Here is an 18,743-nt window from a genome sequence, read left to right as displayed (position 1 = left end):
CGGTCCCTCTCCCTGTCCCTTTGCGGTTTGGTTGGTGGGCAGTCATCCAGCTCTGATGGTTTAATTTGTAAACATGTGATATCTAATAATCTTTCAGGTTCGATGGAAAACTGTGGAACCAGAAGTAAAGGAAATTTATAATTTTAATATTTATTTCCCTGCAAATTCTTGAGGTAACGGAAGTGGTGGAAATGGCTCCTGGGTGACTTTGGTAGCATAGGGAGGTGGGATTTCGGAGAACTGGGTTATTTGTGGTGTGATTCACATCAGAGCTTGGGGCAACCTGATTCCCAGATCCCTCAGCCGAGGCGATCACAAAGCCCTTTCCTATTTGAATATCCCAGAATAGCCCGGTGAACCTTACGCCAGGTGACGTGTGAGGGCTATTTACAGCAGCCCGAGGAAGAGCCTGTGACGGATACCGGCCAGGGATTATTTAAGCCCCCGTTCGGGGTCGTGTTTGGCCTGCGTTAATGAATTCCGAGGCTGGACTGGAATTGCAGTGAACTGTAAACTGAGGCGGGAGCTTCTGGGAGAGCACTGGCACACACCGTGGTGCTGGATTTCCACTGAAATCATGTATCTGTTTCTTACCCAGATCACAGGAAAAGGAGGGTGTCAAGTGTGCCAGGCAAGGATTTATGTGTGAGTAGGTTTTGGGCGAGTCTGAGGGCTGCAGGCTGAGATCAGGAGTGACCACGGCACAGAGCGAGTAAAACTCTGAATGGAGCACAGGGTGGAGGCTCCGGGGAACACAGGGTGTGCCCAGAACTGTCTGTGGGGCTGGCAGGGCCCCTCTCCCCACCTCCCTCCCTCCTTCCCGTGCCCAGGGCAGCAGCCCTGGCAAAGCCCCAGGATCATGTCCCAGCCCAGGGTCACTCCGGGGCGCTCCGGCCCGCTCTGACGCCAGGCTCCGCTCCCTGTCTCTCTTTGGAAAAGCAAAATGAAAATCCTAAAAGGAAGCTGGGTTCCCAGGGCTGTGGGTTGTGCAACATTCCCCACGCGGAGCAGCAGCCGGGGCCGTTCCTTGGCACCTCGTGCTACGCTCAAGGACGTCCGAGGTCAAAGGCTTCATTAATATTCTGTCATTAGCACCGTGATGCAATTCCCGCGGCAATTCCCAGCCCACCGGCACTGCCAGAGCGGCATCACCGGGACGGCCGAGCCACGCCGCGGCTCTGGGGCAGGAGTCCTTCCTGCCGGCACCAGTGAGCTTCTCTGCCGTGCGTTTTCCGTGTCCCTAAAACAAGGAGCAGCGATGTAAACACAGCGCCGGGGACTCGGCGACGCGCGGTGTTGGCGTGTTTCGTCACGGAATTGAAAGCATTCCCAAACATCCCGTTCCACGAAAGTCATGGATGTAAGGATCAGGATTAGGTTTGTGTTAGGATGAATGCACCAGTCCCTCGTGCTTTCATCCCAAAATGCTTCCCCCAGCAGAACCTTTCACACTGCCAAGGTGAGCAGCTCCACTTTCCTCTGCCCCCTCCTCCACTGCTGCCACCATGGAACGTGCTGGAAGTTCTAGGGATTTTTTTTTTTTTTTAATTGTTTAGCTCTTTAGGGATTCCTGATCCCTAAAAAGACTTTTCTCCCACGTGCCCACAAATCACTTGGAGGCCAAACACTGCCCAATGTATCTGTACTCATCCAAACTGCAGTGAGAGGGGCCCAGCGAGATATAAAAACATTAAAATATCCTGTAATGATTATAGACCAAGTGTACTGTAAATACTACCGGACATAAAGCAATCATATGCTGAATTTTATTGGGAGCACGGTTGGTACCAAATTATCTTTTAACCACAATCTCAAATTCTCACACCTTGGATTTTCAACCTAGGATCTCAAACCAGGCGTGGACTTTCTGCTGCAATTCAGGAACAATCAGAACATCGAATTCCAGAATGGTTTGGGTTAAAAGGACCTTAAAGATCATCTTATTCCACCCCTGCCATGGGCAGGGACACCTTCCACTATCCCAGGTTGCTCCAAGTCCTGTCCATCCTGGCTTGGACACTTCCAGCAATGTCTGAACCGCAAAAGAAAAATAGGAAAGAGGCATTTAAGTCCTTTTCTGCAAAAACTGTCTTTCCATAAACTGTAATTTTATTATCATTAAATCTCACGGTGTGCTGTTTCCATCCACCCCATCTGTCACCCTCAGGTCGTTACATCATGGGCAGGAAAAAGTTCCACTAGACGGCTTTCCTGTGGCACCGACAAGCCTCGGACTGAGGGCAATAACTCAGCGACCTGTGCAGTGCCGCCAAGTTGAGACTTTATCGCCTTTTTCTCCCGTTCCTGGAAGATTACGCAAGGAAACGACTCCGCCGAAGGGAAAAGGCGGCGAGCGCGGAGCCCCCTCAGAGCCCCCGCCCCCGGCCCCGGCCCCACCGCCCGGCCCGCGCTCTCGCGAGATCTCGGCCGCCCCAGCGCCGGCGCGGCCGCGGCCCGACGGGATCTTTCGAGAATTGCCGGTGCCGCGCTCCCCCCTCAGCGCCGCCGCCATGTCCGTGGTGGGCATCGACCTGGGCTTCCAGAGCTGCTACGTGGCCGTGGCCCGCGCCGGCGGCATCGAGACCGTCGCCAACGAGTACAGCGACCGCAGCACGCCGTGAGTGAACGCCGGAGCCGCGCTGAGGCGGCGGCAAGGCTCCCGCGGGGCCCGGCGTGGCGGGGCCGGGCAGGGAGGGAAGCGGCGGGGCCGGGGGAACGGAGGTATAAAGTGCTTAGAGAGAGAGAAGCGGTAAAGCGCGGCAGACACGGAGGGAGCTCCCGGAGACCCGCTCAGCTGCCGTTCGTAGGATCATAGAATCGTAGAATGTTAAGGGGTTGGAGGGGACCTTAAAGCTCATCCAGTTCTACACCTCTGCGATGAGTAGGGACACCTTCCAGTAGACCAGATTGCTCCGAACCCCATCCAGCCTGGCTTCGAACACTTCCAGGGATGGGGCAGCCACAGTTTCTGTGGTCAATATGTGCCAGTGCCTCATCGCCCTCACAGGGAACAATTTCTACCGTGTATTTAACCTAAATTTCCCCTCTTACAGTCTGAAGCCATTCCCCCTTGTGCTGTCAGTCCAGTTCCTGATGCAGAGTCCTTCTCCAGCTTCCCTGTAGCCCCTTCAGACGCTGGAAGATGCTCCGAGGTGACCGCAGAACCTTCTCTTTTCCAGGCTGAACAGCCCCAGCTCTCTCAGCCCTTCAGTGCAGTACGGCCGGTTTGTTCCCCCCCGAGGCGGGGCTGTGCTCTTGGGATTAGAAGGACGGGGGCTGTGAGTGTAGGACAAAACATCCCTGGCTGCTGGAAGTGCCAGACCTTAATTCCCTGTGTGTTCACACGGCGAGTTCTGGTAGCATGGTTCTCATTCCCCTGCAGTCCCAGCACAGCAGGACCGGGGAGGGCTCAGCTGGTGCCGGGCTCGGTGTGACCCCCACGGCCTGTCCTGGGATCAGAGTTTGGGAAAGCTGCTCAGCAGCCTGGAGTGCCAGGACAAGGGCAATAGCTTCAAACTGACAGAGAGGAGGTTTGGATTGGATATTGGGAAGGAATTCTTCCCTGGGAGGGTGGGCAGGCCCTGGCACAGGGTGCCCAGAGCAGCTGTGGCTGCCCCTGGATCCCTGGAAGTGCCCAAGGCCAGGCTGGACATTGGGGCTTGGAGCAGCCTGGGACAGTGGAAGGTGTCCCTGCCCATGGCAGGGGTGAGACTGGATGGGCTTTAAGGTCTCTCCCAATGTAAATCATTCCGTGATTCCATGATATAACATGATCAATATATTCTAGCCCTGCTCATATAATGATCCTTCCCAACACATTCTTAACAGGGGTGTTCATTGCCACTTTTAATAAGGAACTTCCTAAGAAGGAGAGAGAGAACTGGGGTAAAACTCTGTGAATGAATTGCAAAATGAAAGCGGAAAAAGAATTTGCATCGGACCTGGAGGGGAGCTGTGGGGAAAGCTGTCCTAGAAGTGTTCCTGCAGCTTACCTTCTGTTGCAGTATGGCTTTATTTGAGCAGATATTGAAGTAGCTGTCTCCGTGAGACAGTTGCATCATCCTCCATGTTTGGGTTTTTTTAGATCCCTTGTATCTCTTCAGAAAGCCCAGAGTGACCTTGCTTCTCACTAGACAATACATCACTGTTTGCTTGCCCCTGTCTTTAAGCAATGAATAAATGGAGAAGGAAATTTTGAATTCAGCACATGTGCTCAAGTATCTGGAGATCTTTTAAGTGTTCTCAATAATGGGGGAGTTTAAAGGTTAGATGTGCTGGGAAAACGTTGAATGTAGAGACTATCAGAGCTGTGCTCTAATAGCTGTAGGTATTTGGCCCTCAGGGAGTTGAAGTTCTGCTGATAAATATATCTGTGTATTTGAGATGTGAGCACAAATCTCCCTTGTTGAAGGAGATGAGCTAAATAAAATATCTGACACAGTGTATCTCTTGGGAAATAATTCAGTTATGGGAGCCTGAAGTGGAATTGGAAGAAATGAGCATAATGAAAATGAGAGGGTTTTAACAGGACTTAATCTCCAGGTACTGTTCTGAGGGAATGCAGAAAACCATTCTGCAAGCAGACCCTTCTATTAAAAGAAATTCCGAATGGTGTTTAAGTAACTTAGAATCAGAAGCCTGGTTCAAAAAGTCAGTGCTGAGCAGTTATAGTGGGGAAGCCATGCAAGGTGGTGTGACAGGTTTCCTCAGGCACTGGCTCATGCTCAGGGTTAAACACTGTGTTTCTATGTGTTATTGTAATAATTTGTATTACTAAAATAAACCCCAGCTGAGTGTATTGTATTGAGTTCAGTGGCAGATGACACTCCCACAGAATCTGCTTTCAGCTCTGGTACTTGGATTCTTCTGGAATCCTGTAAAAGTTGAACTTGCACATCCCAAAGCTGTGCAAACCATGTTTGTCTTTGGACATGGAAAAGTGGTAGAGAGAGAGAAAGGTGGTGGAAACTGAGAGGGAAAAATGAGATAGTTTCATTATTTCTATAGAAATGAAGGGACTTCAGTTAAATAAAATCATTGTGATTGACCTTCTGGAGCTGGTGCTGATGGTCAGTGCTGAGGACACGAGCTGTCAGGGGACAGGGGGTCTCAGGAAGTGGCAGTGGGTGGGAGGATGAGGTGGTGCCTCCAGGTATGTGAAGCAGAGATTTTAACTTTCTAAAGCTGTTTCATTAGACCTCTGATGACCTTCACTGTGATGGTTTCTACTTTAAATGCACTGGTTAGTTATTCAGCTTCCAGAAGTTGTGTAAGAGTGTAATTTGTTTTTCATGAGTTTACTGATTCCTGTGAACTGATTTGCGGAATGAGACTGGATGAAAATTCTTCCTTCTCTCCCTCCTTCTTCCCAGTTTCACTCACCTCTGTGCTGGTTCCCTGCATGACTCCCCAAGGCTCTCATCTAAATTAGTACATTTGTGTTGGTGAGGGGATCTTGGTTTGTGAATTCAACAGTGAAGTAGCAGGATATTTTTATTTTGGCCAAGAGAAAGGTAACAATTCACATCTTAATTCCTTTCAGGAGACAGAGTAAATTAATACCTAGCTCCCTGCTCTGGGCTTGTTAGATTTTTACCCCTGTTCCATTGGTGTGGGCCTGAGATTAGTTTTTTAAACTAATCTCTTGAGTAGTTGTTTCAAACAACTACAGATTTATTTGGAAATGTTAATTCTGTTGCAACACATGCTTAGGGTAGGCCTTGTTGCATTTGTGAAGATATTAATAAATTAGAAGAAGATATAAACCCAATGCAATTCTATCACCCCAGCCTTCCAGTCTGGTTTTGACAGTTTCTGCTTGGAACACCCAATTCCAAACCTCAGGCTGAGCTGGACTGTTTCCTGTGGCAGCCCTATGGCATCACCCTGCTGTAAAGCAGATTCTTAACCTGCTGCATGGAGAGCAGCTTAATTAGACTGTTGGGACGTTGTGTGAGCAGTAAAGATCTGCTTGCCTAATGTCAGGGTTCCCCCCACCAAGTTTACCTCAGTGGTATGAGGAGCTTGGATTAGAGGGCTGGATTTCATTTTGTTAGGGCTCCTACAGTTCTTTAAATATGTAAATCAAAAGGCTGAATTGGCCTAGGAATTTCTCCAAAAAGGAGGATTTCTTTATTCAGAACTGCAGGCTGTCACAGAGCAGTGGGGAGGGAACATAATTTCTCTTTCTGTGGTCCATGTTATTTCAGTGGGTACAGATGAAACTCTGAAAGACCAATCTTTCTCTGCAGGTATTTTCTTCCTGCCCTTGAAGGGTTTGCCTTAAAACTGGAAAGCTTAGTTAGCATCTGCTACAGACGTGTAGGAACGATTTCCTTAATATCTGATTCACCTCCTGTTTGTCTGCTAACAGTCGAATGTTTCCTGTGTTATTAGCAACCAACTTATCCTTGAGTGCATCAGATACACGGGCAATTACTGAGATAAGGCTGTCTGCCCCGTCAGTGCTTAGAGGGGAAACTTGAAGGAGCGTGGATGAGGTTGGGGTTAGTGCTGTTCTGCAGGGAGGACTGTTGCTGTTTTAAATGCAATTACAGCGCTTGTTTTTCCCAGAATCCACGGAACGTTCCATGCGTAGATTGCAGTGAGTGACCAACTTCCTTAATGGACCAAATCATATTAATTAGACCAGTGATCTTCTAAACAGCAGCAATACTTTTTACCCAAAAGATGTGCAGTGCAGCTCTACAGTCACTGACTGAACTCACTCTTTTCCTTGCAGAGCCTGTATATCCTTTGGGCCCAAGAATCGCTCGATCGGTGCTGCAGCTAAAAGCCAGGTGAGCGTGGGGTTTGGGTAAAGCAACTTCAGAGCAGCAGTGTGGGGCTTATCACTGCAGATAACAGATGTCCCTGAGCTGCTGCCCTGGTGTCTCCATAACTGATGAACAGCTGAGCTTCCCTCAGCTGTTCACCACGGACTGCTGCTTTGTCATCTGGCAGAGAAATCTCAGGGTTGATCCTTGCACATAATGAATTGTACAAAATAAAGCTGTGCCTCTTAAGAAATTCTGAGGACTGCTGATTTTGTTTTTCAGGTTGCAAACGTAAATTCTAAAGCTAAACAGTGGTGTTTCACCCTGCCTTAGCTTATTCCATTTCCTGTGCTTTATGATGGCTTTTAATTATGTGACTGTTCTATAGAATTCCATTAAGTGCATGATTTTGGCAGAAAGGGGACATATTTGAGTGTAAATAGATAGTGCTTTCTTGACCCTTTGTGGCTGAATTACAACCTAAATATCTCTCTTGGGTGTTCTTGCCCACGGTCTGAATTTCTGTTGCTGTAGGCAGGTAAATGTGATTTAAGGATTGAGAAGAAGTTAAGCTGATTTGTCCTACTCATGGTATTTGGGTCCTGCTGTATCAGATTTAATGTTGCTGTGTAAGTAACCCCTATAAAAGATGATTTATTTTTTTCAAGTCTTCTACAGGAAGTGACTAGTCAAACAGTTGGTTTTTCTTAGCCTAAAAAGCCTAGAATTGTGTGAAGATTCATTATCTAAAATACAAAAATCCCTGGACACAGCCATGTTATTCAAGAACAGCACAACTGTACTAGAACCAAACACAGCTGTTTTTTCTGGAATCGAGTGTCTGCTTAGCTTAACGAAATCCATTGGTGCAGAGCCCTGTAGAGATGAGTATGTCCTGCACAGACTAAACTTAGACAACGTCCAGCCCAAGTTACTTAGGAAGCAGACACCTGCCTGAGCCCAAATCCCAGGTAATGCTCTGTGGAACAGTGCCTGTCTGCTCTCAGTGCCTGTGGTTTTCAGTGCGTGCCTCGCTCCGGTGTCAGTGACAGAATTCCCTTCACTTGTGCTACGTGAAGCAAGCTGGGATGGGCTTTCACTTCTCTGTGCTGATCTCTGCTGTTAATGAAAGTCAGTCTACCTTTTGTCAGTTAAATCAAGGTGACAGTATCATCTTAAGGGGACCTCCTGACTTTTTAAAGCTTCTTGAGCAGGTCCTTGAGCTGTTTTCTGGGAATATCTGTGTGTTGAGTGTCATGTGCATGTGATGAACCTGAGCTGGAATTTACATCCATGTGCTTGTTATGTTTGGGCAATCACTGATTGTAGAAAGGTAGGGGGTAGAAAACAGGTAAGTGGGAAGGAGGTTTTGCTAACCGTTCTAAAGTGTGTCCTACACGTACACTATGAAATTTGAGTGCTGTTGTAATCAATATTTTATAGACTTGGCTCAGTTTTTAGCGTACATTTTATTTTCCATCTCAAATTCCTGTAGGTTCCCTGAGCAGCCAGAGGGAAGTTGCCTCCCAGCACCTGCCCAGATACTGTTAAGATACAAATGACAAAAATATTCTGGCAAGAGAAGCATGAGAACAAAACTCTGTCTTCTGTTTGAAATTCAGATGTTCCCCTGCCATGTTGTATTAAAGATTTCTTTTTCTCTAGGTTATTTCAAATGCAAAGAATACAGTACAAAGTTTTAAAAGATTTCATGGTCGTGCATTCTCAGATCCCTTTGTTCAAGCTGAAAAAGCAAGCCTTGCCTATGAACTTGTCCAGCTGCCAACAGGCTCAACTGGCATCAAGGTAAGTGTGGCATGTCTGAGAAAGAGCCAGAGGAGGAAACTGATAAAGTTTCCTTTTATTTCTTTGGTTTAAATCTGCTCGCTGTAGTTTGTGTTCTCTTTTGGATGGAAAGCCTTAATAGGGAAGGGAATAAAAGGCAGATGATGGGGATGGTGCATGGGTTCCGCTGCAGTGTAATGAGCGTGCACAATCTTTGTTTGAAGGCCATGTATATGGAAGAAGAAAGAAACTTTACAATTGAGCAGGTGACAGGAATGCTTCTTACCAAATTAAAGGAGACTGCTGAGAATGCGCTTAAGAAGCCTGTGGTTGACTGTGTTGTTTCTGTAAGTATGGAATCCAACAGAATACGCAAAACTTAGTTACTGTCTGAACTGAAATGGCTGCAGCATTAAATGAAATCTGATTAAATTGCCCAGTAAACTTGAATATCCAGATATCTTTCTTTTCTGTTTAAACTCAATCTTACGTCTCTTGAAAACTAGACTTATTTCATTAAAGTTCTTAAATTGCTGCTAATTAGCAGCATAAATAATATTTGATACCTATTTCTGATTATGTGCTCCAAAAATGAGTGGCTTGTGATAGGGAATGGAAAAAGTAACTTTGTGTTCATGTAATTTTCTTTTTTTTTGCTTTTTCTCTATTGCAACTGAAATGAACACTGCATTTGAAGGAGGCCTCAGCTGTGCTCCTTGAGCTCACTGTCCACACTTGTAACTGTTTACTAAAGGTGGCTCCTATAAATGTTAATATTGGCTCTCTGACCTCCTTGCAGGTTCCTTGTTTCTACACAGATGCAGAAAGGAGGTCTGTGATGGATGCTACCCAGATTGCTGGTCTCAACTGTCTGAGACTAATCAATGAAACAACGGCAGGTAATTCCTTCCTGTCCCTCACTCAGTGTTGTAGTTTGCTACGTCAAAGGGCTTTTATTCTGCCAGTGGGCCTTGCTTTCTGGAATTACAGCTGCTTTTGTACACTTGAAATAGATGAGTTGATCAGAAAGTTTCCTAAATTCTGGTCTGTTTTTTCATTGCTTTACAAAAGCATAAAGATACTTTGTGAATATCTGTTTTAATGCAGCTGAGGGAAGGGCTGGTACTGCTTAATGTTCTTCCATGTTTCTTTAGCATTGGGAGTTTTGTTTAATGAGAGATCAGTGTCTGTAGCTTGAGAAGCACAATGAAATGCTTATTTCTTGATAATTATAAACCTGAATGTCTTAACTATACTTTTATTTCTGTAGTTGCCCTTGCATATGGGATCTATAAGCAAGACCTGCCTGCCTTGGAAGAAAAGCCACGGAACGTTGTTTTTGTGGACATGGGGCATTCTGCATATCAAGTTTCTGTTTGTGCATTCAACAAAGGCAAACTGAAAGTAAACAAGCTGTTACACATCCATTTTAATTATCTGTAGAACATTCATCAGCACGTCCATGGACTGTGGCAGGCAAGCCTGCCTGGCTTCACAGAGGGGCGTCCACACAGCTCAATTCATGTTCTTAAAATTGCACTTTGTCTGGAGCAAAAAGTAGGGCAGGGAACTAGAGAGCTTTTGAGCAGTGTGTGGAGGAAGCAAACATGCCTTAATCAGCAGACTCTGGCAAAGAATAAAAAATCTGGATTAAATGGTTTATTCAGAAATTATCATATCTGACTGTGTGCTGCTTTCAAAAAAATACTCCAGTTCAGTCATGAGATCTGTGTTAAACCAAGAATTCCTACAATGGTGTAAGCGCCAGACATTGTTTCTGAACCCTCACTGTGGTGCTCGTGCAAGAGTAGAAACATTCCTGATTGCTTTAAGCTGCCAGTGGAAGCTCAGCAGATGACAGTGTACTTCTGAGTGTACATTGCCAAAGCATTGCTATTTTCCAGCAAATACTAACATCTTAGTGGCTTTTTTATTATTACAGTTTATTATTACAATCTGGCCTTGGCAGTTACAATAACTTTCTCATGAGTGGCTGGAGAAACAGATGCAAAATTTAAAGCATTAAATAATTAAATGCTGAGAAATGTTCTGAAAACATTTGTTTTCTCATAGTTTTGTTTAGTGAAGAAATGTAACCTTTATGTTTCTCTTGGATTTGTTTTTTGACTTGGAAGCCATGGCAGTGTGGAAGGAATGCTTGGGGGTCTAGAGTGGAGGGCTGTTGGGCAGTGTAGAGATCAAAGCCAGTGTGAAGGGGTATTGAGGGTAATGTGATACTTCACTGATTTCTGTTCCTAAAAAAATTAATTCATGGTGTGTTTACAGAGCAGAATGAGCTGAGGTGGGTGGGCTACAGGTGTTCTTTGCAGATAACTCCTTCATCAAAAATGAGCACCTGTTTTAAGAGTTAGTATCATTTATTCTCTTCCTGTTTTATTTTTAGCTTGGTGTAAGCACATTCCACCCTTAGGAGGCATCAAATATTAAACTGGGATATGACTCAAACTGACAGTGGCTAAGCAGAATTTGGAAACAGAGGCCTGCTCCCAGCACAAGCTATGGAACAGATTGTGTTCCTAAGTCCTGCACTATCTCCCTAAATTCCTTTTAAAGCAGTTGTCACCTCATTCCAGGGAGGCCGATTTCTTTGACTTAGGGTTGAACTATATTTGAAACAAAGCAGTGCTTTGATGTTAACTGCTAATTGCTTTCATGGAGTACTGGCACATTGTTCTGTTACTGAAGCGTTCCCTTCCTTTAAGGTTCTCGCTACAGCATTCGATACAACCCTTGGAGGCAGGAAGTTTGATGAGGTGTTGGTGGAATACTTTTGTGAGGAGTTTGGGAAGAAATACAAACTTGACATCAAGTCCAAGATCCGAGCACTGCTGAGGCTGTACCAGGAGTGTGAGAGGCTGAAGAAGCTGATGAGTGCCAATGCCTCTGACCTGCCCATGAACATAGAGTGCTTCATGAATGATATAGATGTGTCTGGAACCATGAACAGGTAACCTTGGCTCCTCTACATGGGGAAACTTCAGAGTGCCCTTGAGGCAATTGAAAACTTGGTACTAAGTGTCAGCTTTTAGGGCTGCAGGGGGGTGAGAAATGAAACAACGTGTGCAGGAATGCTGCTGGAAATGAAAATGTTTACAGCCTGGTCAGTGGCCTTGAGTTAGGAGCAAGGGTGCCAGGGTTACTGGAACCAAGTTTTGTCTGGGAGAATATACTAAAGCATAAAGCTAGGACTGGAGGAGAGAAAACCCTGCAGTAAACAGTGAAGGTGGCGTTCCTTCAGTTTGGGCATCCTTTTGTGTTTGCAACGTTGCTTATGGTGTGCTAGAGTTTTGTTTATGGCTTCTCCCAACAGAAGCAAATTTTTAGAGATGTGTGAAGGACTCCTGGCAAGAGTGGAGCCACCCCTTCGCAGCGTGCTGGAGCAAGCCAGTAAGTGGGGGTGTGTGTGGGGCTGCTCTGCGTGCAGACAGGAGCCAGCCAGAGTGCAGGCTTCCTTTGCATGTCGGACACGAGGATTTACCACAAAACAATTGCTTGTTTAGTAGTTACAAGATTAAAAAACTTTCTCACACAAGCTGAAATCTGAAATTTTTACTGCTTAGAAACTTAGAGAACAAGCCTAGTGTTGGTCTGTTAAAACTTCTGGTTTATGACATCAGTGTGTTCATGTGAAAAAGAAACATTTCATCTACTGTCTGACTCCTTTCTAGGGTTAAAGAAGGAGGATATTTATGCAGTAGAGATAGTTGGTGGTACCACAAGAATCCCTGCTGTAAAAGAGAAGATCAGTAAGTTTTTTGGCAAAGAAGTCAGTACGACCCTGAATGCAGATGAGGCTGTGGCACGAGGCTGTGCACTGCAGGTAAAAAGTGCTGCTTGTTCTAGCTGTGAGGATATTAAGCAGCATCAATAGCTACTTGGTGAATGAAATGCTTGTTCACCTAAAGTCTGAACGTTTGTAATGTGGCTTTTGTGCTCTTGCAGTGTGCAATTTTGTCCCCGGCTTTCAAAGTGAGAGAGTTTTCTATCACAGATTTGATACCATATCCCATCTCTTTGCGATGGAATTCGCCAGCAGAGGAAGGCCTAAGGTAAAAACAGTTCAATCTTCTTGCATGTGACAGCTTAAAATTACTGGTGACAATCAGAGTAAATAACAAACATGAGTAAGTACCCTTAGAACAGGGTATTTCCAGGGTTAAATACCCATTTAGCACTTCAGGTTTGATACTTGTGAAGTTAATGATGGTAGAAAACAAAACCAAGGTGGAGTGGCTGTTTGGCACTTCCTGCATGGCTGTTTGGTGTTATTTAACCTGAAAAATCAGGACAGTCTTGTCACTTTTTAAGGAAGCCTTTCCATTAGGAGTATCTAGAAATGTGCTGTTACCTTGCCAGCTCTGTTGTCATACTGAACACAGGCTGTGTTTTCTCTTGCAGCGACTGTGAGGTCTTCCCCAAAAACCATGCTGCTCCCTTTTCCAAGGTCCTCACTTTCTACAGGAAGGAGCCCTTCACTCTGGAGGCCTACTACAGTTCCCCCAAGGAGCTGCCTTACCCAGACCCTGCTATAGGTTAGCACCGTTCTGTACCTTTAACTAAGAGTCTTTTCTATGTTTCAAGCTTTTTCTGTCTAATTATATAGTCTGCACATGCAGCCTACTGCAAATGCTCTCAGGATGACATTTCAAATGGATTTTCAGTAAAATAGGTGGAGTAACATGAAGTTTGTGGGCAAAAAGAGCATCCTAATACTGCAGCAGACCTGGTAGGGGCACGCTGAGAGTTGTGCAGTCTTTTGCTCTGATAAAAGTAACACCAGGTTTTACATAGAGAATTCTCAATAGCTGTGCCTCTGCATTGCTGAGTAAAAATACTGGATTGTCCAACTTGAGTAGGTTTTAACATTCCCTGAGCACATTGCCGTGAGCTGTGTCAGCAGCAGTTGGGGTTTGCTTTGCATTCAGTGCTTGGGTTAATCAAGTGTTCGCTTTTTTCTCTGTTTAGCTCACTTCCTGGTTCAGAAGGTCACTCCTCAAACAGATGGATCCAGTTCCAAAGTGAAAGTCAAAGTCAGAGTAAATATCCATGGCATCTTCAGTGTTTCAAGTGCATCTTTGGTGGAGGTTCATAAATCTGATGAGAACGAGGAGCCAATGGAGACGGATCAGCACGCAAAGGAGGAGGAGGTAACAGACTCACTGGTGCCAGCTGCTCAGAATCCCCATGAAGCACAGCTGGCCAAGGTCTCAGGCTTGTGTAAGGATTTACTAGACATGTCCACAGCTAAAATACGAGATTGAGTACTAATTGTGGTATGTTACACCAGTGACAGAACTCTTGAAACCAGGATTGAGGTATAGATCAAATTCTTAATGATGGAGCTGTGGCTTGCTGGAGCAAAGACTGGGAGCTCATAATTGATTCCTTCAGTTTTCAGTCTGTTTTTTTTTGTCTAAAGAGCATTAGAGGTGTTAAGGGATTAGCCTAGGAACTGAAGCAGTGATCTGCATTTGTTTAATGTGTGAAATTGGATCTCTCTGAATTTCAGAAGATGCAAGTAGACGAGGAGCAACAAAAGGCTGAAGAGCAACAGCAAACCCAGCCTGAAAATAAGGCAGAGTCTGAAGAAATGGAGGTAACAGGAGCATTTGAGACTTTATTTTCATGAGATTCCTGAGAATATGAGGAGTGTGAGCACATCTGCTGCCTTTGTCATAGTTCTGGAAGCCGAACTTTTATTTCAGTGCCCTGGTGGTCTATTGTGATTAGAGCTTTAGAAAGGACACAAATGGCACTGATAACTGCAGACCTGTCAGGTGACCTGGTACTGATAAAATGGGGGAACTCTCCTGTTCAGGGAAGAAATAATCATCTAGTTTTCAATACCTTGAATACTAGAACAGTGTTCTGCCATGAGCACCCTCCCCCATGAATGTAGACAGAGTGCCCAGAAAAGGTCAGTGCCTGCATTAATTATCTCAGGCTTCAGCAGCTGAGGTGCCAGAATGGCAGGGAGCGCTTGGTTCTCTTGTTGAGGCACTAATTCAGCTCTTCTGGTGTAAACCTTGACTGCTCCCCTTGAGCTGAGTGGTGATGGTGTTTTTACTGTGAATATATTTATGTATTTCCTTAATGCAGACTTGTCAGGCTGACTCAAAGGATAAGAAAGTGGATCAGCCACCTCAGGCCAAGAAGGCCAAAGTGAAGACAACCACAGTGGACCTTCCCATCGAGAACCAGCTGGTGTGGCAGATAGGGAAGGACATGCTCAACTTGTTCATTGAGAATGAGGTAAACTCTTCCTTGCCCAAGCTAAAAATGTCACTTGTTGGTCTCCAGAAACGTTGTTCATTACACATGGTTAAGGATGGTCAAGGAAAGATGAAAAGGAATCAAACAAGCAGTTAGAAGTCAGAGGTGAACAAGAGTGCCCCGTGGAGGCAGAATACATTCATTGCTGCTGATCCGTGGAGCTGTAACTCTCCAAGGGCTGTTCTGCAGGAAACCTCCAGAATCACCTGCAGGCACGAGGTGCAGGTGACCTTCAGGGTGGAGGTTCCTCAGCTGGAGAAGGATTGTCCTGTGCTGTATTGGACATCACACCAAAACTGAAATGAGTTTTCAGTCATGTGCTGTGCTAGAACCGTTCTGTAAATCACAGTTTTGCAAAATCTTGATCTGGTTTGCAAACAAGGTGTCCTGGAAATAAATGGTAAATTATGAGCTTTTTAGCCAACTAATTTGACACCTTGTTGACAGGGTAAGATGATAATGCAGGATAAGCTGGAGAAGGAGAGGAATGATGCCAAGAATGCAGTGGAGGAATACGTGTATGAAATGAGAGACAAGCTCTGTGGTGTTTACGAGAAGTTCGTCAGTGAGGATGTGAGTATTGCTGCTTGATTGTCCTGGTACAATCAACAATTGGATTTAGTAACTCTTGACCTGTATCTCATACTATGTTTACATAAATTACATACTCAGACTTCAAATTTGAAGAAATAATTGTAACCTTTCTGGCTCTGATGATAATCTACTAAAAGTAGGCACTTGTATCTGAGCTGGTTGCCTAAAAATCTCCTGGCATTATTATTAATCAGCTTTCCCTGTTGTACTGAAGGAGCTGGGTGTGTAATGAATTTAACTCTGATTCAGGGATGAATCTCTCAGCTCCTGACTGCATCCTCCTTGCTTTTAATGGAGCTTTGCCAGCCAGGTGTCTGCAGAGCCCAAACTGGGACATGCCAGGTGGCATTTACGGCACCTTTGCTAAAGAAAAGTTTCCCTCTGTTCTCAGGCTTGCTCATGTAGTGACAATGAAAACGTGCAGGGGACAAAAAAGCCTTTTATGTGACAGTATTGATCTGAACTGTGGCTGTCACAGAGGTTCTTCCTTGGGCCTGCAATCTGCCACAAAGCTGTATAGAAGAATATTTCTTATTTTTTACTAAAATAGGATAAAGAGTTCCAGGCAGAGTTCTTCATGTTCTAAAAATACAACCCTTGCAGAAAGGTCCAGGTACCATTTAATACCATCTGTCACCTAATAAGTGATGTCACCTGCCTGTTTTGTGTGATTGCTGCAGGATCGGAATAGCTTCACGCTGAAGCTGGAAGATACAGAAATTTGGCTTTATGAAGATGGTGAAGACCAGCCCAAACAAATATACATTGATAAATTGACAGAACTGAAGGTCAGTGGTTCTTACATTCCCATGGGAATTTACTGAAGCTGGGGAACTTGGTTCCAGTGAGGAGCTGTCTGGGGTCTGAGAATCTGCTGATTCTGAGGTAACAAACTGCCTGCTTTGGATTGTGTGTGAGGAGCAGATCTCCAACAGACCTGTAACAACTTGGCTGAGGGAGGCTCAGGCTTTGCTGCAAGCAGAGGGAGTTCCGAGGAGTTCGGGAAGGTTGATGTGTCCTGTCAGACCTTGAGGATCCCTCAGTGATGCTCCATGAGTTTTGATATCTGTTGTGCTTTGTTTCAGACTCTGGGTCAGCCTATTCAGGCAAGATTCCAAGAATCAGAGGAAAGACCAAAAGCATTTGAGGACTTGGGAAAGCAAATCCAACAGTACATGAAAGCTGTTCATGCATTCAAAGCAAAGGTATTTCCATACTTAATTTCTGGAAAACGTAAGGAAACGGTACAAATATTTTCTGAATTTTAGGTAACCTGCTTCAGACAAAAATCTGGTGCAACCTCCCAGTAACAGATTTTCAGAAGTGGATTTTAGGCCTTGCACACCTCAGTCTCTTTTTAATCAGGTGTTTATTTCCTCATGGAGGCAAAATGCCAACAGCAGGAGAACTTCAGGTCCCTGGTTACCGAGCTGTGGGTGATCAGCTTGGTTGATCTGTTAACCACAACAGCTCTTGGCTAAATGGCCTTTAGTATTTTGAAGCTAAGTTTTGAGGAAATCAGGATGCAGTTTCTGCTCAACCACTGACACAGCTGCTCCTGTTTGGGTGTTGCAGGATGAACTGTATGAGCACCTCGATGAAGCAGACGTGGCAAAGGTGGAGAAGAGCGCCAATGAAGCCATGGAGTGGATGAACAACAACCTCAACCTTCAGAACAAGAGGAGTCTTACTTTGGACCCAGTTATAAAAGCAAAAGACATACAAGCTAAAGCTAAAGTAAGTTTTTCTGCATAACTCGCTGTATTTCGATGAATTTTTGTGTTTACTGCTCTATCAGAAAATTCTGAGGTGAGACATCTCAAAAGTACCAGGGAACATCAGCCCTCAACTGGAGCATTCCCAGCAGTGGTTTCAAAGGTTAAAGTTCAACTGTGGAAGATAAGACCATTTCTAAGGATGTGCTATTTCTGTGTGTTCTAGGAATTGGCAAGTATTTGTAATCCCATAGTGAACAAACCCAAACCCAAGGTGGAGCTGCCGAAGGAGGAGCAGAAGCCGACGGAACCCAACGGACCATTGGACGGGCAGGGAGACGCCGGGAGCGGGACCCAGCCTCCCGAGCAGGGCTCTGCCCCCACAGCCACCGACAAGAAGCTTCCAGAAATGGACATTGACTGAATTTCAGCACTTGTTTATATTATTGCAAACTACAATAAAGCTTTAAGTTGTTGACTTTGTACGTTCTGAATACAAACTGAAGCAAGTGAATCCCACAGCGCTCTTGGTAACTCTTGGAGAGGTTTGGGCAGGGCAGCAGGTCAGAACACGGAGGTGGCGAAGGACTCGCTCAGCTCAGCAGTGTTTGCCTTTATTGATTGTATTTAGAAGTTTTGGTAGTCTCTAGACCTCTAGGAACAGCCATAAGCTGCTTCTCCATTGTTAATGTCCAGGCTGAGTCAATCCTCCCTTGAAGGAGGGAGACAGCAACATCTGAAGTCTGATGTGCACCCTGCTCTTCCCTTTCCCTGCGGATTGCAGCACTGGCACTGCAGGGAGGGCAGGGGAGAGCCAAGGCAGAGTCTTCCATTGCCCTTGGTTTAGTGTTAATGCCTGCTCTGGACTCACTCTGATTTGCACTGGAACAGTTGATGGTTACAGGAGGTTTGCAGAGCAGGGGGTGGTTCATCAGCACCTTTATTCCTTAGCCCAGACTGTAGATCAGACTCCGAATGTGCTCCTGGACAGGGGAGTGCGTTTCTCACAAACTCCCCAGCTTTAGGCCCTGTAAATTCCTTGTCTCTAGTTAAATTAGCTGCTTGTAGAAAGAGTGAATACTTGTATTTCAGCTGCCTATGCTGATAGTTGATTCTGACTTGTTCCTAACTTTTTCTGGCAGGGGTATGCTTGCTTCCACGAGGCCTTCATTTGGAATGCTTGGTTTTTTGTTTTGGTTTCTTTTTTTCCAGGAAAACCAAGAACTGACGGAGATGTTGGTTTGTTTTGTTGTTTTTTTTTTTTTTTCTATGAGCTTTATACAATGATTTGCTTCTAGTACTGATTGTCATTAAACTTGCAAAAATTAATTTGTATGTGTTAAAATCCAAAGCTGAAAAACACCCGTTCAGATATTGCAAGAAATAAATGCACTGGATTCTACTGGATCACCTGCTGCAGCTGTTGATTCCAATGCAGAGGGAGCGGTGGAGGGAAGGGCTGTGTCCCCGGTTCTTGGAGCTCCACCGGGCTGCTCCGGGGCTTTGCGGCTTCCGTGCCCACGGGGTGTGGGGTGAGTGTGAGTTCAAGCTCCCCTGTAGTGAATCACAACCATGCAAT

At 45.4% G+C, this 18,743-nt stretch overlaps 1 protein-coding gene and 1 long non-coding RNA gene across 2 annotated transcripts; one reads left to right on the top strand and one right to left on the bottom strand.

Annotated features, from left to right (window-relative positions):
• Positions 1 to 1,744: 1,744 nt before the first annotated feature.
• LOC116451738 lies at positions 1,745 to 2,403 on the bottom strand. Its single transcript, XR_004243318.1, has 2 exons — positions 2,130 to 2,403; positions 1,745 to 2,032 (listed from the first exon to the last, which is right to left on the bottom strand). It is a non-coding gene; the product is annotated as an uncharacterized LOC116451738 (long non-coding RNA).
• A 56-nt stretch (positions 2,404 to 2,459) lies between these two features.
• HSPA4 (heat shock protein family A (Hsp70) member 4) lies at positions 2,460 to 18,571 on the top strand. The gene is made up of 19 exons (XM_032125409.1): positions 2,460 to 2,617; positions 6,743 to 6,800; positions 8,442 to 8,582; positions 8,786 to 8,908; positions 9,361 to 9,460; positions 9,832 to 9,965; positions 11,285 to 11,529; positions 11,893 to 11,969; positions 12,251 to 12,402; positions 12,525 to 12,631; positions 12,981 to 13,114; positions 13,548 to 13,729; positions 14,092 to 14,178; positions 14,682 to 14,834; positions 15,303 to 15,428; positions 16,130 to 16,237; positions 16,535 to 16,654; positions 17,025 to 17,186; positions 17,391 to 18,571. The coding sequence occupies exons 1-19, from the start codon at positions 2,511 to 2,513 to the stop codon at positions 17,586 to 17,588; spliced, it is 2,514 nt and encodes an 837-aa protein (XP_031981300.1). The 5' UTR covers positions 2,460 to 2,510; the 3' UTR covers positions 17,589 to 18,571.
• The last annotated feature ends 172 nt before the right edge of the window (positions 18,572 to 18,743 follow it).

Source organism: Corvus moneduloides, chromosome 15, assembly GCF_009650955.1.
Source record: "Corvus moneduloides isolate bCorMon1 chromosome 15, bCorMon1.pri, whole genome shotgun sequence".
NCBI classification, from domain to species: domain Eukaryota; kingdom Metazoa; phylum Chordata; class Aves; order Passeriformes; family Corvidae; genus Corvus; species Corvus moneduloides.
The sequence above is the reverse complement of the archived record's forward strand: the minus strand, read 5'-3'. Positions and strand labels throughout refer to the sequence as shown.

Bases quoted from the DNA above. Each gene is read 5' to 3' on its own strand.
- HSPA4 (XM_032125409.1), top strand. From the start codon at position 2,511: ATGTCCGTGGTGGGCATCGACCTGGGCTTCCAGAGCTGCTACGTGGCC. The intron at 8,583-8,785 runs GTAAGTGTGGCA...CTTTGTTTGAAG, and splicing joins CAGGCTCAACTGGCATCAAG to GCCATGTATATGGAAGAAGA. The intron at 9,966-11,284 runs GTAAACAAGCTG...CCTTCCTTTAAG, and splicing joins TCAACAAAGGCAAACTGAAA to GTTCTCGCTACAGCATTCGA.